This window comes from Rhinopithecus roxellana, chromosome 19, assembly GCF_007565055.1.
Source record: "Rhinopithecus roxellana isolate Shanxi Qingling chromosome 19, ASM756505v1, whole genome shotgun sequence".
Taxonomy (NCBI): domain Eukaryota; kingdom Metazoa; phylum Chordata; class Mammalia; order Primates; family Cercopithecidae; genus Rhinopithecus; species Rhinopithecus roxellana.
Genome location: NC_044567.1, coordinates 77,960,992 through 77,986,389, shown reverse-complemented (window position 1 = coordinate 77,986,389; position 25,398 = coordinate 77,960,992). Strand labels below are relative to the sequence as shown.

At 37.5% G+C, this 25,398-nt stretch overlaps 1 protein-coding gene across 3 annotated transcripts in view; it reads left to right on the top strand.

The window, feature by feature from the left end:
• SMURF2 (SMAD specific E3 ubiquitin protein ligase 2) overlaps positions 1-25,398 on the top strand; it is a 120,937-nt gene that overhangs the window by 57,819 nt on the left and 37,720 nt on the right. For all 3 annotated transcript variants that reach the window (XR_004055134.1, XM_030923964.1, XM_030923965.1), the window contains 6 exons: positions 4,614-4,722; positions 9,533-9,666; positions 12,539-12,604; positions 17,377-17,461; positions 20,006-20,089; positions 23,339-23,541. Coding sequence is in view for 2 of the 3 variants with exons in the window: in XM_030923964.1 (XP_030779824.1) it covers positions 4,614-4,722; positions 9,533-9,666; positions 12,539-12,604; positions 17,377-17,461; positions 20,006-20,089; positions 23,339-23,541 (681 nt within the window). In the remaining variant the exon portion in view is untranslated. The remainder of the gene's footprint in view (positions 1-4,613; positions 4,723-9,532; positions 9,667-12,538; positions 12,605-17,376; positions 17,462-20,005; positions 20,090-23,338; positions 23,542-25,398) is intronic.

The following is a 25,398-nucleotide window of genomic DNA, read 5'->3' as shown; positions in this document are numbered from 1 at the left end:
TGAACTTGTATTTTTGTTTATTGTGTTATTTAACAGAAAGGGAACATAAAAGGCTGTGACTTTCCTACTTAATTAAGGATCTGGAAGCCACATTTTGTATGGAAAAAATTGTTTTTCTTTTATTATTTTTTTAATTTGAATAGGTGTTGGGGGAACAGATGGTGTTTGATTACATGAATAAGGACGTTAGTGGTGATTTCTGAAATTTTGGTGGACCCATCACCCGAGCAGTGTACACTGTACCCAGTGTGTAGTCTTTTATCCCTCGCTACCCACCACCCTTTTCCCCAGTCCCCATAGTCCAGTGTATCATTCTTATGCCTTTACATCCTCATAGCTTAGCTCCCACATGTGACTGAGAACATACGATGTTAGGTTTTCCATTCTTGAGTTACTTCACTTAGAATAATAGTCTCCAGTTTTATCCAGGTTGCTGTGAATGTAATTATTTCTCTTTAATGGCTGAGTAGTATTCCATGGTGTATATATGTATGTATGTGTTTGTGTATGTGTATGTATATATACACATATGTATATGTATACGTATATGTACATATATGTGCATGTATACATATATGTATACGTATATGTACATATATGTGCATGTATACATATATGTATACGTATATGTACATATATGTGCATGTATACATATATGTATACGTATATGTACATATATGTGCATGTATACATATATGTATACGTATATGTACATATATGTGCATGTATACATATATGTATACGTATATGTACATATATGTGCATGTATACATATATGTATACGTATATGTACATATATGTGCATGTATACACATATGTATACGTATATGTACATATATGTGCATGTATACACATATGTATACGTATATGTACATATATGTGCATGTATACACATATGTATACGTATATGTACATATATGTGCATGTATACACATATGTATACGTATATGTACATATATGTGCATGTATACATATATGTATACGTATATGTACATATATGTGCATGTATACATATATGTATACGTATATGTACATATATGTGCATGTATACATATATGTATACGTATATGTACATATATGTGCATGTATACATATATGTATACGTATATGTACATATATGTGCATGTATACATATATGTATACGTATATGTACATATATGTGCATGTATACATATATGTATACGTATATGTACATATATGTGCATGTATACATATATGTATACGTATATGTACATATATGTGCATGTATACATATATGTATATGTATATATACATACACACCACATTTTCTTTATCCGCTCATTAGTTGATAGGTATTTGAGCTGCTTCAATATTTTTGCAATTGTGAATTGTGCTGCTACAAACGTGTGTGCAAGTATCTTTTTCGTATAATGACTTCTTTTCTTCTGGGTTAATACCTAGTAGTGGGATTGCTGGATCAAACGGTAGATCTACTTTTAGTTCTTTAAGGAATCTCCATACTGTTTTCCGTAGTGGTTGTACTACTTTACATTGCCACCAGTAGTGTAAAAGTGTTCCCTTTTCACTGCATCTATGCCAACATCTGTTATTTTTAAATTTTTTGATTATGGCCATTCTTGCAAGAGTGAGGTGGCATCGCATTGTAGTTTTGATTTGCATTTACCTGATATTTAGTGATGTTGAGCATTTTTCGATCTGCTCGTTGGCCTATCTTGTTGGTATATCTTTTTTTGAGAATTGTCTATTCATGTCCTTAACTCACTTTTTGATGGGATTGTTTTTTTCTTGCTGTTTTGTTTGAGTACTTTGTAGATTCTGGATATTAGTCTTTTGTCAGATGTTGTTTTTCTTAATCCTTAATTTTTTTTTTCCCCTGAGATAGGGTCTTGCTCTGTCAACCAGGTTGGAGTGCAGTGGCATGATCATGGCTCACTGCAGCCTCGGCCTCCCAGGTTCAAGTGATCCTCCCACCTTAGTCTCCTGAGTAGCTGAGACTACAGACGTATGCCACCATGCTTGGCTAACTTTTAAATTATTTTGTGGGGGGTGTAGGGGGCGGTCTTACTATGTTGCCCAGGCTGGTCTCAGAAACTCCTAGGCTCAAGTGATCCTTTCGCCTCAGCCTCCCAAAGTGCTGGAATTAAAGGCGTGAGCCACTGTGCCTGGCCAATCCTTAATTCTTTTTAATTTTATTTTTTTAAAAAAGCAAGAAACCAGCAGAGAGACTTAATTCTTCAACTAGTTTAATAACACTCAAAGGGAAAGTTTAGAAATGTGATTTTTTTGTTTTTGTTTTTGCTTATAAACATACATTTATATGTTTATTTATTTAAATAGTAGAGTGAAAATAACAAGATAGAGTGAATTCTTCCCAGGAGGAAATACTTCATGTATTGAGGGTGGAGGTAAAAACATTCTTCCATTGAACCCATTTATAAATGGTTAGGTGTTATTGAAATATTGTGCATAGTACTCAGCTTCAAGAATGATATAGTCAAATAGATTTAATACCCTAACTTACCCAGTTTCTTTGAAACTTAACCCTTAGGTTTTGGTCCTCCTCTAATATTTGAAGGCGATAGATCACAGAGTCCTAGAATTGGGAAACTGATAGGTGATTTGTCTGTCCTTGAAACTTGGCAGATTAGTATCTTAAAAAAATTAGCATTGATACCAACATGCAAAATTTCTCCAGTCACCAACAGTTAATTAACGCTGTTTTGTTCTAGTATTTTCAGCTGTCCAAAGGAAATCTACTCTAGCCCAATATGTCTAACATGTGAAGTGTCATTTTTGTCTCTCTAGCATTTTTAGTTCCACCTTTTAAATTTTTGTCAAAAGAATCATTTCCATTATTGCTTTGGGCTGAAAACTGTATTGTCATCTTTGATACAAGTTTCTTATTAATTTGTATTAGATCTTTCAGAATAGCTATCTTAATTGTCATTTCCTTTCCCTTTCCATATGACTTCCCTCATTCAGGGTCTTTTCATCCTACTGTTGGATAATTACAACTGCTTCATGTATGGTCTGCCTCTAGTCTTTCCTTCTTCTAGTGGACCCTGAATACCACTGATAGAAAAATAGAACTGTAGTTCCAGCCATGCTCGAATCTGAAATGACTCCCTGTTATCTACCTCAGTCAGTCCAAGCCCTGTTGTCTGGCTTTTAAGCCTCTGTTACTTGATCAGTCATATTTCCAACAGTACTTACTTTTACACCTTAGCACAAGCTCTTTGGTTAGATTCTTCAAAGTCTTTTAAATATTGTATTGTCATACCCTCCTTGGCACTCTTCTTATTGCTAGGAAAGTCCTCCTTCTCCTGTATGTCCTTTAAAGCAGCAGCCCCCAACCTTTGGCACAGAGACCTGTTTCATTCTAGACAATTTTTCCAAGGACATGGGGAGCAGGGGATGTGTTGGGTTGAAACTATTCCATCTCAGATCATCAGGCATTAGATTCTCATAAGGAGCACACAACCTAGATCCCTTGCACGCGCAGTTCACAATAGGGTTCGAGCTCCTGTGAGCATCTAATGCTGCCGCTCATCTGACAGAAGGTGGAGCTCAGGCCATGATGCTTATTCTCCTGCTACTCACCTCCAGCTGTAACAGGCCACGAACCTGTACTGGCCCATGGCCCAGAGGTTGGAGACCCCTGCCTTAAAGCCCAGATGAGTCCCCCCCTCCTCAAAGCCCTTTCTTTACTGTTCACATTCAAACCGTTCTCCTGTTTTTCTGAGCTCTTTACTTGTACTCACTGTTGGACCACGTAGTAAATAAGAGGTAAAATACAGCATAGTGGTTCAGAGCATGAAGTCGAGAACCAGACATGGGTTTAGAATCTACACTTTTAGATTCTGGCTCTGCCATTTACTACTCTGTGACCTTGGGCTAGTTAATTGACCGCCTTGTGCCTTAGTTTCCTCATCAGTAAAATAGGGATAATAACTGTATCTACCTCATAGGGTTACTGTAAGGATTAAGGATGAATGTATTTAGAGTAGTACCTAACATAGTGATATAAGTGTTTGCATTATAATCAGTATCACTAAGCACTTGTTTATTCTCAGGTATTTTTGTTTTTTTGTTTTTCATGTATAGTATTTTTATTTTTCCAATTAGATAGTAAGCTCTTTTAAGGCAGAGTGTTACATCTTTTGTTTCAGTCTCATTTTCCCTGGTAGTTATTCACCAAAACCCATTTGTGAATTTGATTTCTCTGTAGCCTGTGTTCCTGTATAAAAACCTTTAATAAACTCTTTCTTTAAATGAGCTACTGAGGGAGACATTTGGAAAGAAAAATCCATGAATAGTTACAAGAATTCACCTTCCTGGGGTCAGAGGGCTGGTAACAACCTATAAAAACTTCCACATTATGAGGTAACCTCTGGATTTTAGTTTAAACTGGGAATATTTTGAGACAGTAACGAGGAAAATATAGTTTTAGTGTTTTATGTAGAAGTAACTTTGGTCTTTTTTTTAAAAAAAATGGACTCTTCATTTATAGCTAAATGTTAAGCTTTTTTTAAAAGAAAGGAATAATCTTTTGTAGCAAATGGAATGTTTGTATAATTAATCTTCTATCTTAAATGTCAAATTATTAATTTTAAAAAATCTTTTTTTCACAGGACTTCCTGATCCATTTGCTAAGGTGGTGGTTGATGGATCTGGGCAATGCCATTCTACAGATACTGTGAAGAATACACTCGATCCAAAGTGGAATCAGCATTATGACCTGTAGGTTTAAACAATTAGTTTGAAATGAAACATATAATTAATGTTACTTAATATAGTCTTTGAAAAGAATCATGGGAAATGATCTGAGTTTCATCTGTGGTATAATTTGGTCTTCACAAAAGACGTAAAGAAAAGCCCAGTGGGAATGTGCTTCGGCTTATAGACAGGTTCTGAAAGATGAGGTATCCCTTAAATTCTATGAAAAACAAAATGAAACTGGCTCACAGTAGAGCAGTCCCCCACCTCTTTTTTCAATTAAATAAAGGTATTAATTCACCACTTTAGACCAATTATAAAATCAGAAATAAGAATTTGGGTTGCAGTGAATAGGCATTCTCTTTGCCTTTATATGGATGGTTTCTTTCTTTTAAATTTTATTTTAACCATAGGAACATATGCACCTTTTTAAAAAGGCAAATGATACTATAAAGCTTTTACTGCAAAACAGCAAGTTCCCTGCTCCATTCTCATTCCTGATTCCCATCCTCAAGGTAACTGCTTTAATAACTTTGGCTGTTTATTCTGGTATTTTCATCTGTTTCTAGATATGCTTTTTATTTTATAGCCTCACAGTTTTCTTTTTTTAGTTTTAGGTAATTTTTTTTTTTTTTTTTTTTTGAGACAGAGTCTTGCTCTGTCACCCAGGCTAGAGTGCAGTGGCACCATCTCAGCTCACTGCAACCTCTGCCTCCTGGGTTCAAGCATTTCTCCTGTCTCAGCCTCCCGAGTAGCTGGGACTACAGGTGCTCGCCACCACACCCAGCTAAATTTTGTATTTTTATTAGAGACGGAGTTTCACCATGTTGGCCAGGCTGGTCTCGAACTCCTGACCTCAAGTGTTACACCTGCCTCAGCCTCCCAAAGTGCCAGGATTACAGATATGAGCCACCACGCCAAGCCTAGTTTTAGGTATTTTTGAATTTCCTACCTAGAAGATGATTCAGCTTTATTTTTTATTATTAAAAATTCTTTTAAAATTAGAGACAGTCCCACTCTGTTGCTCAGGCCAGAGTGCAGTGGCATAATCATAGCTCACTGCAGCCTCAAACTCCTGGACTCAGCTGCTCCTCCCACCTCACCCTCCTGAGTAGCTGGAACTGCAGGTGCATGCCACCATGCCCAGCTAATTTTTTTTTTTTTTTTTAGGTAATTTTTTGTAGAGATGGAGTCTTGCTATATTGCCCAGTCTGGTCTTGAATTCCTGGACTCAAGAGATTCTCCCTCCTTGGCCTCCCAAAGTATTTGTGTTGCAGGCATTGGCTGTGATGCCCAGCCCAGTGGTTCAGCTTTTAAAACTGGTATTCATCATCCCCATTCTCATGCCACTCACAAGCCCCTCCTTTTTTTAGTCTTCCAGTATATTGTATGAACCTTTTTGGTTAAACCATTGTTCCATGTTTACATTATTATGATTATGTAAATATCCGTAGTTGGGTCACATGGGTACAAGAATTATATTTTCTTTCTTGACAGCTTTTGTTTTTTTCTGAAGTTAGCAGCTACTTTCCCCTTTTGTTTAGTTTTCTATTTATCTCCTAGCTAGAAATGTGAAATTATATGTCATGATTCTCAAACTCTCCTACAGAACTAAAGATCTTTTCTCCATATATTCAGTTCTGTCAGTATTCCATTGGCTTTGTTTCTTCTTGGAGATACCTCTCCTGGGAGTCTCTGTTCTCTTTCTTCAGTCTGGTGTGATGGTTCTCTAAGACCTGCTGTGCAGTTGTCCTGGGACTTGCCTGGCAATTTCCTTTGTCTCTTCTAGGTTTAGTGACTTCTTTTGTTTGTTTGTTTGTTTACTCGCCTGTTGTGGTGAACTTTATCTTCCATTGTCATTTTGAGAAATAATACAAAGATGGGAAGAAAGTTGAGATCTTAGCAGAAGATATATTTTGACTTCTTATCTTTTGATATGGTTTGAGTATAGGCTTCTAGGTGAAATATCACTTTACCTCCAAATGTTGAATACATTGCTCCATTATCTTCTAGGTTTAGATCTGTACTGTTGAGTAGAAATATAATGTAAGGCACAAATGGGAGCTCATCTATAATTTCAAATTTCCTAGCATCCACATTAAGATAAGTAAAAAGAAACCGATGTCATTAAGCCGATAAACTGGGCGTGGTGGCTTGCACCTATAATCCAGCTACAACATAACGAGACCCTGTTTCTTAAAATGAAGCATAATAATTTATTTATTTCAATATATCAAAAATACTTTCAACATGTCAGTATAAAAATATTGAGCTACTTACATATATGTATATATACATATTTACTATGTCTTTAAAAAATCAGCAGTTTTCTCATTTTAAGAAAAAAAATCAGTGGTTTCTTTGGCTGCTTGCCTCAGTGTGGACTAGCCACGTTTGAAGTACTCAAGGGTCCCGTGTGGTTGGTGTGTACCATTTTGGACAGTGTAGGTTCAGAGTATTGCTGATGGCATCCTGATTTTGATCTGTCTTGACTGTTGTTTTCCACTGGAAGTTTCTTTATTCCTCTGTCACTTGTTATTTTCTTTAAAAAAAATTGTAGCCACCCTAGTGGGTATGAAGTTGTATTCGGTCATGGTTTTGAGGTGCATTTCCGTCATGACTGATGATGTTGAACATCTTTTCATGTGCTTATTAGGGTTTATCTTACAATTAATATTAATTGGCTACCAGAGGCTTCTCTCATGATTGTTTCTAAAGTCATTTTGCAAAACCCTTGCCTTTAATTGGCTAACTATACAAACAAAAGTCTAATAATTAAATTTTAGCCCAAAATCCTGAGTATATATTTTGGTCTGTATGATAACATTATATTCACCTATAGAGGCGTCCCTCTCCCCCTCTCAACAAAACATCCTGAAACTTGTTTATAAATCATGTATTTGTTAGTCAAAATTTTAATAGAAGCTAATAGAGCCCTCTATTTAACTTTCAATTGTAAAAGGATTTACTGTTTATGTTGCCATGTATGTTATATTATATGAGGTTTCATTAAAGTGAGAGCATGTACTTCTCAGTGTACAAGAAAAGGTAGTATTTCAGATTCATTTCTGGCCCAGGAATATTTGGACAGAATGTGACATGCACCCTTAAGTAATACAATATATTTAGTAATTTTTAGTAATTCAGAGTTAGGCTGTCTTCCAGAAGGTCTATAATTAGGAATTTCTTATTATGGTTTAATGTAGAATTTACCAACCTTTTCAAATAATGGTGCACATAAAAAATATGGCACATTGGACTAACAGATGAAGTTGCTTAAGCCAGTGATGCGTTGCCCTGAGGATTGAGGTAATCAATATATGTATTTCAGCATACCTGTAAACCAGGCTTACTAGTTGGACAACTGGTTTAATGTAACCTTTTTTTTTTTTCCTTTTTTTGAGACGGAGTTTTGCTCTTGTTGCCTGGGCTGGAGTGCAATGACGCGATCTCGGCTCACTGCAACCTCTGCCTCCTGGGTTCAAGTGACTCTCCTGCCTCAGCCTCCCGAGTGGCTGGGATTACAGGCGCATGCCACCATGCCCGGCTAAGTTTTTTGTATTTTTAGTAGAGACAAGGTTTCTCCATGTTGGTCAGGCTGGTCTCGAACTCCCAGCCTCAGGTGATCTGCCTGCCCCAGCCTCCCAAAGTGCTGGAATTACAGGCGTGAGCCACCGCGCCCAGCCTAATGTAACTTTTTAAAAAAATGTTTAGTTTGGGTAATTCAGCTACTTAGTACTTGATTCTGGCTCTGGAATTACATGCCAGTAGATACATGCCAAGACAGATCTGGTAGGTGTATTTGAAAATTGGTACATGCATACTGAACAATATTTTAGTTCAAATTTTTTCATTTGCAAGTAACAGAGACCAAATTCAAATTGGCTTAATTTTTTTAAAAGGGAATGTACTGATTTGCGTAATTAAAAGCCCAGGGGTGGGCATTTTTTTAGGCACAGCTGGATCCCAGGGCTCAAGTGTACCTTCCATGTCACTTATTTAAAAACTTTAGTCCTTATTTAAATGGTTTAGGCTTTTCTCTATACTAGGTGAATTTTTCTGATATTGCTAATTTATTGAATAATACTTTAAGATCAAGGTTGCTGGACCAAAAATTTGACCTCTTATTGTCATTGAAATAGAGCTAGGATTCTACTGACATGTTATTATCTTTTTGCATGGGTTGATGCCATGTTAACAATTGGCTGTGTCAGAGCTTTTACATACTTGCAGGTGTATGCACAGGAAAGTACAGTAACGCTTTTCCCTGCTCTGCTTGTCTGCAGGCAGTGAAGTGAAATCTGCAAGAGTCCTGCTCGCTCAAGGCCTGCATACAGGAAAGAAGCAGGGGAAAAGCGTTACAAACAGCTTTTGTTCTACAGCATTTTAAAATATAACAGGTAGGTCAGATTTTTGGTCTGTCAGCCTTGACACTATCGCTTGAAAAGTAGGTCATGTCATTGAAATGTATTTAAAATGTGACTGTGATAAAAGTTTTTAATATTCTTTTTCTTGGAAAGAAGTTATTTAATAAACTGCCTTAGTGTTATTAGACATTAGCTACTAAAATAGCCTTCTTACTGACTAGAATTATAGCCCAGCTTGAGAGTTGCAGATGTGATAAAAATATACTAAAATTTTTTTTTAGATTTTACTTTCAAGACTATTAGAAATTTAAATTCAATCCTGTGGATTAACTCAAGATGTATTTTGCATAATCCAGCCAGACTCTGAAGTGTGTATGTAACTTTAGAGTATAAAAAGAACAAAAGAAAAATTTTACGCCAACTGCCTGTAACTACCAAGTTACTCATGCAGTTGTTTTGTTTTTTAGGTATATTGGAAAGTCTGATTCAGTTACGATCAGTGTATGGAATCACAAGAAGATCCATAAGAAACAAGGTGCTGGATTTCTCGGTTGTGTTCGTCTTCTTTCCAATGCCATCAACCGCCTCAAAGACACTGGTTGTGAGTAGATACAAGTGCTTTTCAAATTAAAAAATAGATATGTGTGTATGTGCATATGTATGTGTGCATATACGTATATACATGCACTGTATATTCTCAAATATATATTTAAAAATATATATATTTGAGTATGTTGGTAGGGCTTCAAACACAACTTCTTGTGTACGTCTGAAACATTGGTAAAAATTCCTGATCTAGGCCGGGCGCGGTGGCTCAAGCCTGTAATCCCAGCACTTTGGGAGGCCAAGACGGGTGGATCAGGAGGTCAGGAGATTGAGACCATCCTGGCTAACACAGTGAAACCCCGTCTCTACTAAAAAATACAAAAAACTAGCCAGGCAAGGTGGCGGGCGCCTGTAGTCCCAGCTGCTCGGGAGGCTGAGGCAGGAGAATGGCGTAAACCCGGGAGGCGGAGCTTGCAGTGAGCTGAGATCCGGCCACTGCACCCCAGCCTGGGCGACAGAGCAAGACTCCATCTCAAAAAAAATAAATAAAAAATAAAAAAATTCCTGATCTAAATTTATTTTGTAGACTTAAAAAAAAAAAAAATGAGGCTGGGCACGCAGTGGCTCACACCTGTAATCCCAGCACTTTGGGAGGCCGAGGCGGGCAGATCACAAGGTCAGGAGATCGGGGCCATTCTGGCGAATACAGTGAAACCCCGTCTCTACTAAAAATACAAAAAATTAGCCGGGCATGGTGGTGTGCGCCTGTAGTCCCAGCTACTTGGGAGGCTGAGGCAGGAGGATGGCGTGAATCCAGGAGGTGGAGCTTGCAGTGAGCCGAGATCGCACCACTGCACTCCAGCCTGGGTGACAGAGCAAGACTCTGTCTCAAAAAAAAAAAAAAATGTTTTAAATATGTGAAACTTACACCCAAATCAGAGCTGATGCTTCATTTCCAGCTAATTTATTAAGAAATGATTGATATCCAGAATGGCAGAAAGAAAGATGTCAGGATGTATATGCCTTTTAAAATTTCTAGTACCCTTTTCTGGTTTTGGTGGATTTGTGGATGAAATGTTTTTATTGAGGTGATTGGAGTGTTTAAGCTGGCAGTTAAAGGGCAATTACAAAAGGGTAAGAACTGCTGTGACAAAATTAAAAGTTAAAGATTAAACATTATTTTGAGTGTACGACAGCTGTATTAATGACTTAACTGTAGCTCAGTTTATCACCAGCCTGGGGATTTAGAAGATTAGACCAAGATCAAGACATTAGAAGTGGTTTTCATAATGGATTTATAAGTTGACTTAGCATAACCAGGTGAATCTTTTGGATGGATCTTTCCTTTGGAACATAAATGAGAATTCCTTTTTCAACAGCTTTTTTGTGTGTGTTTGTTTCTATAGAATTCTTTTTTATATAATGTAAAAAAATACTGTTAGTCATTGTCATGGGATTTTAGCCCAGATGCATGTGCTAAACAAACTCACATAAGATCTAAGGAAACTAATAAAAAACAGAGTAAATTTAGCATTGAGTGTTAAATATATTAAGAGATTGTCTCTTTTAATGTAGTATGATACCACAGCATAGTTATCTATTGACCTTGTGAAAAAGAGAAAGGCAGAAAATTGAGCTAGAAATTCTTAGTCCAAGGTATTTAAAGGCATCTAAGAAATTCTTATATTTCTGGGCTGACAGAGTAACAACAGTGGGGAAAAGACATTGGGATTGGAAAAAATGAATTGCATATAAAAATGAACTGTTTTTTTACTCAGCAAACTGAAAAGTTATAGATCAAATGTCTGACATTATCCCATGTTCAATTTACCCAACTTTTATTGAACACCTAATGTGCTACTCTTCTAAACCCTGGCTGTATAAAGGAGAAAAAGGCATGAATCCTGTCCTCTGAGAAGCAAGGACAAAGGCCTCCTGGCAAAGGGAGCATGCTGCATTGGAAGGACTGAATAGGAGAGGAGGAGTTGCTCTGCAGAATCCACTATATAGCCAACTTAGTAGCACCCATTTATTTTGCAAAGAGAAAAGTGTCTGTATATTTGGTTGGATAACTAGGGACTGTAGTTTAGGGGCATGGATTTTTCTTTGTGTTTCTTGTGACTGTTTCCTTGTATTAATTTGACCTTTTTGATGTGCAGTAATATTGAATTTATCAAATATTTATTGAGCACCTACCTGATGCAATATTCTGCCAGATTGGAGTGGAAAATGCAAAGACTAAGATATGGTCTCCTTTAATCAATTCACAGATAAGTAGACAGTGGCACACAGTTGTAAAAGCATTCAGCTGTAAGTGCAGTAATCAAAGTAAAACCAGCATCCTTTAAGTGACCTTGTTCCTTACTGTAACTTTCAGGGTCAGGCCAGTGTTATATCTCGTTTACAGATGAGGCATCTGAGAGAATAAATGAGTTACTCCTAAATGAATGACAGAACTGATGCAAACCCAGATTTTACAGTTTATTCTTGGCTTCTTCTTAATACTTTTTTGTGTCCATGTCATTTGAAATGGTTAGTTAAAAAATGATAATGACAATTAACATTTGTTGGCCACTTATTATGTTCCAGGCACTATGCTGAGAGTTTTGCGTAATTATCTGATTTAATCCTCAAAAAATATGAAGATTCACATATTGTCATATTTGAGAAAACCAAGGCTCAGGGATAAATTCCTTAAGACCAACAACTATTAAGACTCAGACTAAAGTGGTCTAAAAGTTTTGGAGAGAAAGCGACTGCATGTTGACAATGTAATACACCAGTGTTTCATGGTTTTTGAAATCTGAACTCTTTAAATGATAGGTTTGATTTCTAATGGATTGTGGAAATTTATTGTCACTCTATAGATGTTAGAATCTCTGATATCAACTAATTTTTTCATTGCTTTCTTTGTTGACTTCAAATAGATCAGAGGTTGGATTTATGCAAACTTGGGCCAAATGACAATGATACAGTTAGAGGACAGATAGTAGGTAAGTGTGGAATTTAAAGTTACATGAATTTTGGTTTCATTCAAACTGACCTTAAAATGTAAAATACCTTTTAAATCAAAGCATAATAACTGTATCTTCATTGTGTTGGCCTGAATTAAATGAGCCAGGTAAAATGTTACCTGGATCTAGGATCCAGGTTAACTTAATTTTAAAAACTTATTGTAAAAAAAAAGTTTTGTGAAGAACCGTTGATCCTTTAGGAAATAATTCTTTCAAAGTATCCTAATATAGTAGACCACTAAGTTCAGACTTTATAGATATTATTAAAGTTTACTGAAAATAATTCTCAAACTAGTTTTTTTAGTAAGAGGAGAACATTCTATTGAACTTGTTTTAATGTTTAATGCTTTACAGCTTTAAAATCTATGCTAATTGAAAAAAAACAATGAGTGATGGTAGTATAGCACTGGAAAAAGGGAGAAATTGTTACCTTACTCACGAGGTACTTAGTAGTCTTACATGGTATTTAGGGTGTCTTGAATTGACCTGGAGGGAAGGGCTTGATACAAAATTTGCTGAGACCTTTCTTCAGAATTGATATTTGCTCAAGATGCATAGTATGGAAGGACACTGTTCATCTTAGAGGCTTCTTAAAGAAGAAAAATGTGGCCAGGCGCAGTGGCTCACACCTGTAATCCCAGCACTTTAGGAGGCTGAGGCAGGTGGATCACCTGAGGTCAGGAATTCAAGACCAGCCTGGCAAACATGGTGAAGCCCTATCTGTACTAAAAATACAAAAAATTAGCCAGGCATGGTGGCCGGTGCCTGTAATCCCAGCTACTCGGGAGACTGAGGCAGAGGAATCGCTTGAACCCGGGAGGCGGAGGTTTCAATGAGCCAAGATCACACCATTGCACTCCAGCTGGGTGACGAGAGCAAGACCCTGTCTTAAAAAAAAGAAAAGAAGGCCGGGCGCGGTGGCTCAAGCCTGTAATCCCAGCACTTTGGGAGGCCGAGACGGGCGGATCACGAGGTCAGGAGATCGAGACTATCCTGGCTAACATGGTGAAACTCCGTCTCTACTAAAAAATACAAAAAACTAGCCGGGCGAGGTGGCGGGCGCCTGTAGTCCCAGCTACTCGGGAGGCTGAGGCAGGAGAATGGCGTGAACCCGGGAGGCGGAGCTTGCAGTGAGCTGAGATCCGGCCACTGCACTCCAGCCGGGGCGACAGAGCGAGACTCTGTCTCAAAAAAAAAAAAGAAAAGAAAAATCCAATAGGAATGTCACACTTCATGATAGAGCAGAACTTAGAATAAGATTATTTTGTTATGAACCCATCAGAGAGGTTTTAGTTACTGAAGGTACTTGAAGGTACTTCATTTTACAAGGCAGTGAATTGGGTTCATAGTTAGAGAACCACCAGAGTAGCCACATAGCAAAGCCCTGTTGTGGTTATCTCAGGGAAGTATCTACACCAGTGCACCCCACCATTTTTGGCACCAGGAACTGGTTTCATGGAATACAGTTTTTTCATAGACCAGGCTGGGGGTGGGGGTGATTTCAGGATGATTCAAGTGCATTACATTTATTGTGCACTTTATTATTATTACGTTGTAATATATAATGAACTAATTCTACAACTCACCATCATGTAGAATCAGTGGAAGCCCTGAGCTTGTTTTCCTGCAACTAGGTGGTTCCATCTGTGGGTGATGGGAGATAGTGACAGATCATCAGGCATTAGAGTGTCATAAGGAGTGGGCCTTATGTATGTGGTTCACAATAGGGTTTGTGCTCCTATGAGAATCTGATGTCGCCACTGATCTGACAGGAGGCAGAGCTCAGGGGTAATGCTCACTCATGCGCTACTCACTCCTGCTGTGCAGCCTGGTTCCTAACAGACCCTGGACCAATACCCCACCCATCCATGGCTTGGGTGTTGGGGATTCCTGATCTGCACTACAGCATTATTGATAATTCCTGTCATTCTTAGATTGAGAAGGGAGCAAAAACAAAAATCTCAAAAATAAATTCAGTCATACAGTACTTTCACATAAAAGTGTTTCTTCTGTATTTGATTTCTTATGTTACATAATGCTCGTCAACTACTGTCTAGTAGTAACAAAACAGTTTTACTAGGTGTGAATTTCCGTTTATATAAATAGCAGATTTTGTTAGACATTAGAAATATACCTACTGGAGTACACCACATAAAAAACAAATGTTTTACTCTTAAATACGTGTATGCGTGTATATATGTATTTATTTAAAGCTCTTGTGTGAATCTGGTGTTCATAATAGGACCATTAGTAAAGAGAGAGGCAGGCTGGACTCAGACATTATGATTCTTTAGTTCTGTCATTCAAAAACAGAATGAGTTCCAGTTCTTTCACAATAAGCCCTCTAACAAATAATTGTAAGTAGGTATATATACTTTTTGGAAAATGGAGAAAAGGGCACTAGAAGACTAACTTTAAAAATTGTATCCCCGGGTCGGGCACGGTGGCTCATGCCTGTAATCCCAGCACTTTGGGAGGCCAAGGTGGGCGCATCATAAGGTCAGGAGTTTGAAATCAGCCTGGCCAGCATGGTGAAACCCCATCTCTACTAAAAAAAATACAAAAATTAGCTGGGCATGGTGGCGTGAGCCAAGATCTCACCACTGCACTCCAGCCTGGGCAACAGAGTGAGACTCCATCTCAAAAAAAAAACAACTGTATTCCCCTCTAGTATTTTTATATACATAAATATGTATATAAAGTGTATATATTTATGTCTTTAATTCCAGTGAACATTAAATTTTTACTTTGCTTTTCACTTAATGGTAATCATTTCTAGTATTTATAATCTTTGTAATTAATGATTTTTAAAGGATGAAATATATAGATATATCACAACTTAATTAAAATTTATTTTTTTGCTATTATAACATTGAAACTTGCAAGCATTTTTGTACACTTTGCTTTATTTTTTTTTAGAAAGAATCTCCCAAATTTAGATAATTGATTCAAGGAGTGCAAACTTTTTTCCTTGTTTAAAACTGTTATGCCCCAGCTACATTGGGAGGCTGAGGTGGGAGGACTGTTTGAGCATGGAAAGTCTAATGAATCATTATTGTTGTCACTTGAATGTATACCTTTTTTATGTTTTTTTTTTATGAGATAATACTGAATTTTTTAAAACCGGTTTAAATTTATTATAAACATCTTTTTTTTTTTTTTTTTTTTTTTTTTGGGACCATAAACACATTTCTATAGCATTGTTACTTGTTTTTTTTTTTTCCTACTTTGCATTAAGGCTTGCAAAATCTGTAGCATTTTTAATGTTGTATGATAGTCCATGGTGGGTATGTAATTCATTTAACCAGTTAATAGCTGTGCTATTAACATAGCATTCTGGAGATGTAAGTTGAAGCCCATGAAACTCTTTAGCTTTAAATCTTACTATTATTCTAAACAACGCTAATGAGAAAATACATTGTTTCTACTGTGATTGTATTTTGGTAAGCATTTCACTTATTTTATCTATTTAAAAACTGATTGATATAGTTGTCTAGTACAGTTTTCATATAATGTTTTGTTTACATTTGCCAAGTAGGTGTTCATAGTGTTCTGTCCTCTAAATGGGACTTAATATCAAGGAGCTCTGTGTTGCACTGATCTTTCAAAATGTTCACAGAGCTGGAAGATTTCAGAATTTTGAGACCCTTCTTTGAATGAAGAGTCTTTAGATGTAATACTTGTTGTGCTCACTGATTATTTAAAAAGTTGGATTATAGTCAAGTTTGACCGTACTGCCTTCTGTCTTTTGGGAGAGTTACCAGAATTAGAATTAAACAGTACTGGAGTAGCACAGAAGGACTTCAGGGATATTATTTAACCTAACTTTTTCATTATTCAGATGGGGATTATCTAAACCTTAAGTATATTAAGTGTTTTGTTCTAGGTTACAGTGCTAAACTGGTTACTAGAGCCTGCTCTAGAATTCACAGCTCTTGCTTCTTTGTTTTTTGTGATGGTTTTATACTACACTGGATAATGGTGTCCTGTTCAAACTCATGGAATCCAAGGATTGCTCTCTTGCTGGAATACCAGGATGGCCCTCTTGCTAGAATACAGTGTATTTTTTTTTTTTTTTTTTTTGAAACGGAGTCTCACTCTGTCACCAGACTGGAGTGCAGTGGTGCAATCATGGCTCACTGCAACCTCTGCCTCCCAGGTTCGTGATTCCCCTGCCTCAGCCTCCCCAGCAGCTGGGACTATAGGTGTGCACACCATACCCATAGTTCCTCACCTGGCTAATTTTTTGTATTTTAGTAGAAACGGGGTTTCACCATGTTTGCCAGGTTGGTCTCGATCTCCTGACCTCATGATCCACCTGCAAAGTGCTGGGATTATAGGTGTAAGCCACTGTGCCCAGCCCAGTGTATTTTTTAGATGGTCAGATGATCAAGTATTAAAGTCAAATTAATGTGGACTTTTCAAACTCATTTGTACATGAATATACCCTTAATATGTTACGCCTCTTCTTAAGTACAGCAGTGACTCTGCTATGCACCGTTACTATGGTGAAAAAGGAATTAGGCTTCTTCCATGAACATGTTAAAGTGTAGAAAACCTTAGAATTCTAATATTACTCCTAAAGGGAAAAATCTATGGGAAAAGAAATTATAAATTTTAGTAGAAACCAAAGAATTCATTCTAAAGTATTAAAATAAGCTAAGCCAGATGTCTTCTAAAGATAGAAATTTTTGATTATAATAGTTCTTTCTAGTTGTATGAATCTCAGTAATATTTCTGTCATTTAATAGTAAGTCTTCAGTCCAGAGACCGAATAGGCACAGGAGGACAAGTTGTGGACTGCAGTCGTTTATTTGATAATGATTTACCAGATGGGTAAGCTAACATCACTGAAATCATTAGAGAAATATATAGATAATATTCTTAGAAGAATATAAATAAGTTGGTGTTTATTTTATATTAAATGGTGTTTATTGTATATTGAATGTAGATTTTCCTTGTAATGGTAAAATTAATGGAAGATCTTGTCACAACAAATTTATAAAATAAGCTGTAAATTAGATGTGTTAAATTTGGTTATTAAGAGTTTTGACTAGGAGACAAATGAAATTTCTTGACAAATATAAGTCTCTTGTAAATATCTAGTTTAAAAAAGTTGCTTGATTAAATTATTCAAAACAGGCCATGCAAGTGCTAAATTGGAAACATTGCTGTATTTAAGAGGGATGGGATAATTTGTGTGATAGTAATTAAAATAACATAGTAACATTTATTTGAGCATGTATATGTCAGATACTGTTACAAGCGCTTTATGTATATATCATTTAATTCTCATAGCACCTTGGAAGGTAGTATATAGCCATGCTTCTGAAATCAGACCACCTGAATTCTAATCCTTACTCTTCTGTGTACTGGCTTTATGACCTTATTTTATTTAACTTCCATGCGCTTTGGTTTATATTTATCTACGAAAGAGTATGAGTGATAATAGCATATTCCATAAAATGTTGAGAGGATTAAATGAAATAATTCAGGTAAAGCACTTTAGCATAGTGTCTTGCATAAAATAAGTGCTTAGTAAATAATTAGCTACTATTATTTCTATTGCTATTACTGTTGTTACCCTCAAAAACTAAGAGTTAGAGAAGTTAAGTAATTTGTTTAAGGCCACATATAGTAAGTGGCAGAGCCAAAACACACAAACCTGTCTTGATTCTAAAGTCATGATTTTTATCATTGGTCTCTTTAATACTAGTTCTGACTCTTTTCTGATTTTATTTTTAACATTCAAAGTATTTTTAATTAACTTCAATGAGATATAACTTACATATAATAAATTGCATCCATTTAAGTATATAAATGGTTAAATTTTAACTCCAATTATGTTTTATACAAAATTTTATACTCAGGTTACGGTATTTGCTCATTTTTTAAACTGTTAAAAATCACTATACTTAACTGTTCATAGATCACTTTAGCTTCCAGATATGTCTGTTAGCTCTTTTGTAGATATGAGGTAGATTATGATATTTTTGAAAAGGAAATTTAGGATGAAATAACTAATCAATATTGAGAGAGTACCAGCAGTAATAAGGCTTGTTGTTCTAAACTTGCCCTACATTAATGTACTATAATTGTAATCAGAGGGGGGAAATACCCTAGCATCTCTTCATTTTCTGTCTTTTAGAGCCCTTCAACCTCTGCCAATATCTTTGTAGAAATATTAGGATTATCACATTTCTGTAGTCATTTGGCTCTTTTTCATTAAATAAATTATGATAAAGAGTTGATAGAAAGTAGCAGTCTTGGCCTGGCATGGTGGCTCACACCTGTAATCCCAGCACTTTGGGAGGCTGAGGGGGGAGGATCACGAGGTCAAGAGATCGAGACCATCCTGGCCAACATGGTGAAACCCCATCTCTGCTAAAAATACAAAAAGTAGCCAGGTGTGGTGACACCTGTAGTCCCAGCTACTCAGGAGGCTGAGGCAGGAGAATTGCTTGAACCCGGGAGGCAGAGGTTGCAGTGAGCTGAGATCACGCCACTGCACTCCAGCCAGGCGAAGGAGCAAGACTCCGTCTCAAAAAAAAAAAAAAAAAAAAAAAAAAAAAAAAAGCTGTTTTGATTTTTTTTTTTTTGAGAAGGAGTTTCACTTTTGTCACCCTGCCTGGAGTGCAGTGGCACCATCTTGGCTCACTACAACCTCTGCCTCCCTGGTTCAAGCAATTCTCCTGCCTCAGCCTCCCTAGTAGCTGGGATTACAGGCGCGTGCCACCACGCCCAGCTAATTTTTGTATTTTTAATAGAGACGGGGTTTTACCATGTTGGCCAGGCTGGTTTGGAACTCCTAACCTCAGGTGATCCGCCTACCTTGGTCTCCCAAAACGCTAGCCTCCCAAAATGCTGGAATTACAGGCATGAGGCACCATGCTGGCCAACAGTCTTAACTGTTAAAAAATTAGTTTGGGCAGGCTAAATGCTTTGCAAAGCTTTTGGCCAGGCGCTTTGACTCACGCCTGTAATCCCAGCACTTTGGGAGGCCAGGCAGGTGGATCACGAAGTCAAGAGACCTCGTGATTTTATGACTAAATATATTTTTAGTATAGCCATTGTCCATATTCTGGAGTAATTAGTATGAATTTAGTTGTACATTGTTGACATTAAAAATTCTCAGAGTTTGGCTGATGGAGAATATTTGATACACCTCAACATAAATACTTTAGAAGCTTCAGAATCCCATAAAATATATTAGGTAGTTCTAAAATAAGTTGAAAAAATTCTGTATTCTGTGAATTGATACTTCAGGTTGGCATTCCTGATTTGTAACAGCAGATATCTTACTGGCTTGCTTGTTGCACTGAAAACATTTTGTGTCCAAGTTTCCTATTAATGCCTTATCACTCAATATTTTTACTTAAGCTGGGAAGAAAGGAGAACTGCCTCTGGAAGAATCCAGTATCTAAACCATATAACAAGAACTACACAATGGGAGCGCCCAACACGGTAAGTACATACAAATATTTTCCCATAGTCTATGCTGGCCACCCTCCCGAAGTTCTTTTCTATTTATCTGTCAGCTTTACTAGATTTTTTTTCCTTGGTTTACGCTGTTGTAGATCAGTACATCTTACAACAGGTGCCATTGTTATTTTTTTAAAGTGATCTTCAACAGTTTGTTTGACAGGTCATGCTGTCATTGTAACTCCAGAGCCTGCAGTGGTACTCAATAAATATTTATTGAATGAGGCCGGGTGTGGTGGCTCAAGCCTGTAATCCCTGCACTTTGGGAGGCCGAGGCATGCAGATCACTTGAGTTCAGGAATTTGAGACCTGCTCAAGAGGGGGAAAAACAGGCAAAACAAAACATTGCACAAGATGGCAAATTTGTTCTCACTTAAAAGTGTGGGTACTCCTTCAAGAGATGGAGCGTCAGTGGCCACTCAGGGAAGGAGAGGGGTCCCGGAAAGGAGGAAGCCGTGCGACATCCAGGAACCTCCAAGGGCCAGCTGCGGGAGACCGCAAGGGGGACGCTCTCTACCAAAAAAATTAGCTGGACATTGCCGGGCGCGGTGGCTCACACCTGTAATCCCAGCAATTTGGGAGGCCAAGGTGGGCAGATCTTGAGGTCAGGAGATCGAGACCATCCTGGCCAACATGGTGAAACCCCATCTCTACTAAAAAAAAAAAAAATACAAAAGAAATTAGCCGGGCATGGTGGTGGGCGCCTGTTGTCCCAGCTACTTGGGAGGCTGAGACAGGAGAATGGCGTGAACCCAGGAGGCAGAGCTTTCAGTGAGCTGGGCAACAGAGCGAAACTGGGCAACAGAGCGAGACTCTGGTCTCAAAAAAAAAAAAAAAAAAAATTTGGCCGGGCACGGTGGCTCAAGCCTGTAATCCCAGCACTTTGGGAGGCCGAGACGGGCGGATCACGAGGTCAGGAGATCGAGACCATCCTGGCTAACACGGTGAAACCCCATCTCTACTAAAAATACAAAAAAAAAACTAGCCGGGCAAGGTGGCGGGCGCCTGTAGTCCCAGCTACTCGGGAGGCTGAGGCAGGAGAATGGCGTAAACGCGGGAGGCGGAGCTTGCAGTGAGCTGAGATCCGGCCACTGCACTCCAGCCTGGGCGACAGAGCGAGACTCCGTCTCAACAAAAAAACAAACAAACAAAAAAAAAAATTTGCTGGGCATGTGGCATGTACTTGTGGTCCCAGCTACTTGGGATGTTGAGATGGGAGGATTGCTTGAACACGGGTAGTGGAGGTTGCAGTGAGCCGAGACTGTGCCAGTGTACTGTAGCTAGTGACAGAATGAGACTCCGTCTCAAAAAGAAAAAAAAAAGTTGCCCGGACATGGTGGCTCACGCCTGTAATCCCAACACTTTGGGATTTTTTTTACTCAGGCCCATCCATCCAGGGTGGGCAGATCACTTGAGATCAGGAGTTCGAGACCAGCCTGGCCAACATGGAGAAACCCAGTCTCTACTAAAAATACAAAAATTAGCTGTGCATGTTGGTGGGTGCCTGTAATCACAGCTACTCAGGAGGCTGAGGAAGGAGAATTGCTTGAACCCAGGAGGTGGAGGTTGCAGTGAGCCGAGATTGCACCACTGTACTCCAGCCTGGGCGATAGAACGAGACTCAGTCTCAAAAATAGAAAATAAATAAAATAAAATTATTGACTGAATTAAATTGATAAGCAGAGGAATCTCTGAACTAAATCTTGAAGAATGTCAAGTATAGTAACTTCATGGAGCTTACTGTATAAAGACATTGGGATGCAAGATAATTTTGGAAACTGCAAAGAGGTGCTTTTGAAGTAACCGAAAACAAATAGTCTACTTGGCTGAATCCCTTTCTCCCCACTCTTTTAAGTGAGAACAAAATTTGCCATCTTGTGCAATGTTTTGTTTTGCCTGTTTTTCCCCCTCTTGAGCAGGACTGGCACGAGACATAAAATACCAAATTCTTTTCATTAGCTGCACCTACTTTTATTTATACACAACTAATTGCTTAACTCACTGGATCACAAAATTTTCTCTTTTACATTATGATTCTCAGGTAAAAGCTAGCTCATGTTGCCAAGCTGCATTTCTAGTATTAAACTGCCAAGGAATTGAAGTACCCATTTTTATTATATGTGAGCACAAATGAATATGTACTTGTGTCAGTGTTCAGGGTTTCACTTGAGCACCCATTTCCTTCCGACTCATTTAACCAGTAAAATTAACTTTAATTTCTACATATATGTAAGGATGATTGTTGTTTTAAATGCTAATTTTTTTTTTGAGACAGTCCTGCTCTATTGCCTAGGCTGGAGTGCAGTGGTGTGATCTCAGCTTACTGCAGCCTCTGTCCACTGCAACCTCTGCCTCCCAGGTTCAAGCAGTTATCGTGCCTCAGCTTCCTGAGTAGCTGGGACTACAGGCGCCTGCCCCTACACCTGGCTAATTTTCGTATTTTTAGCAGAGATGGGGTTTCACTATGTTGGCCAGGCTGGTCTCAAACTCCTGACCCCAAGTGATCCACTCACCGCAGTCTCCCAAAGTGCTGGGATTACAGGTGTGAGCCACCATACCCGTTCATGTTAATTTAAGAATGAACTCTTGATTATTTTTTATTTTGGAAGATCTGCAATAGTAGACTGGAAGCTCCTTAAAGAGACAAACTGTCTTCTTCCCTTTTGTGATGTGTTGTCAAAGGACTGGGTGATTTTTTTAGATTGGGAGGTCTGAGGGACCTCTTAGGAGGCAATAATAAACTGATTTGAATGACAAAAAAGAGCCAGGCCTGGGGAGAGTGGGAGAAAAGAATATGCCAGGTGGAAGGAAGAGCAACTGCTCTCAGGTGGAATGACCTTGGCAAGTTCAAGGAACAGGAAGAATATGAGTGTACAGAAGCAGAGTGGGAGGGAGAATGGTGGGAAGTCAGATCTGAAAGAGAGGCTGTAGCTAGATCTAGCAGTATTTTGTAAACCAGTCTCACATCCACAGATATATGTGGATTTTATATCAAATGTCATTAAAATAAAGTCACTTAAATACATAGTTGACGTGCTTATCATTTGTGTTTCTTTGGTGCTTAGAGACTTCAGGTTTGCTTTTACTCAGTTCTTGAAGCCGTTATACTTGTATTAGTCATTCTGTTTTCAGATATGATAAGTGATTGTTACTGCAGTATATATATTGTCTAGAGAACTCTACTTTTGATATCTAAATTGATAATGTCTTTTCTTTGTTAATTTTCAATAGACCGGCATCCGAATATTCTAGCCCTGGCAGACCTCTTAGCTGCTTTGTTGATGAGAACACTCCAATTAGTGGAACAAATGGTGCAACATGTGGACAGTCTTCAGATCCCAGGCTGGCAGAGAGGAGAGTCAGGTCACAACGACATAGAAATTACATGAGCAGGACACATTTACATACTCCTCCAGACTTACCAGAAGGCTATGGTATGACAACTAGCAAAGGAAAAATAAAATGTGGTTTACTGATTTCAGCTTGCTGGGGAAGTCAGAAAATATATTTTGAAAAAGTTATTAGTCTGGCCTTAGGGATTCTGCATGAAAATAAATATAAAACCTCCCAACTTTGAAAAGTCTTTGAAGTGGTAGATGACTACCCAGCCAACAGTTTGACCTTGCACTCGTCATTCAGCCTAAGCATTTGTGCTCTTTTATCATGAAGTGAGATGACTAGTTTATAACAAAGGTAGTGTGAGAAGCATACGAGATGAAGTGAGACTATTTTGTAAATAGGCACTGAATAGAAAGGTAAGATGGTATTGTTACTGATAACAGTAATCTGAAGTTCAACCTACGATGTAATTTTTTAGACGTATATTTAGAAATAATTTCAAAGAAATTATAGACATATATTTAGAAATAATTAGAAATTTCATATTTCTGATCATATATTTGTATTGTCTGTAATTTTGGATTATCTGAGTGGATTGTTGTAAATGATTGAGTCACTTCTATGTTTGTATAAAATGATTACAATCTTATATAAAATCCTAGATTATAAAATTTCATGTGGAAGATAACATGAGTCTTCTCCTAATAGAATACAGAAGTTTCTAAATTAATACCATCTTGTGAATACTTGTATATAGTCTGAACTTGACTTCCTCTCCTTGCTTGCCAAAAGCTCACCAAGGTGACTTACATCCTTGCCCTCTTAACAGACTGTAGATAAACCACTTTGGATTGATGTTGACACCTAATGACCAACATTGCGAATTGCCACACCTAAGTTTTATTTTACTCAAGATTATTTTTAAAAACTCTTCTGCAAATGCGTGATTCTCATTTTAATTTTAAATGTATTTTAGCTCTTTAATTTGAAAAAATTTGTCCATTAACTGTGCTATGACTCAGAGGTTAACTTTTAGCACAATCATTAAATTATAGGCTTGAGAGACCTAGGACCTAGGTTCATATCCTGGCGTTGCCATGTAACACTGAACACATCATTTAACCTCTTTAAGCCTCAGTTTTATCCTCTATAGGGGAAAATAATAGCACCAACCATCTAAGTTTGTTGTAAGAAATCAATGATATCTAATCTCATGTGAAACACTGGCACAGTGTCTGGCACAGTAAATTTTAACTGTGATTATCAATGTTCAGACCTGAGAAGAAATTCTCTCCTGCCATTTCTCTTGGAGATTATAAGGCAAGCTGTTTAGAGTGGGAGTGGTTGTACTTTTACAATATTTCTGTGATTTGAATTTTAAAAATTGTACAACCACAACATAAAAATAAAATAGATACCAAGGCTGAAATTATTATAGCTGTCCTCTATAATAATATGATTTTGTTTATAATTTGTGAAAGTTTAAGTTTATTGACTTTATACGTTTATAAACAAATTAGATTTATACTAACAAATATTAGTAATAGTTTTATTGTTTTATGTATTGAAGTTTCTCATTAGATTTTATTTAAAGAAAAGTGGTTCTGTTGTTTTAAAAAAAAAAAAAAGACAAAACAAAACCCACCATAAAGAAACGCTTTTATAGGTTGTTCTCTTCACCCTGGCCTTTCCTCTGTCTTTCCAAGGGCTTTGAGTTCATTTTGTCCGTGACTTTTTTCTCCCCAGTGTGCATGCTTGCTTTTTCTAATTTGGCTATTTTTCCATCTCTGTCTGTTTATGACATAGAATGTCTTCCCAGTATCTCATCTGTTTTGCTTCTCTTTGAGCTCAAATGTAATCTTGAGAATACACCTTTGTCTAGCAAAGAAAAAACATAAGTTTTGGTATAAAATCAGGCATAATAAGCATTATCAACCTCCAGACTCTGAAAA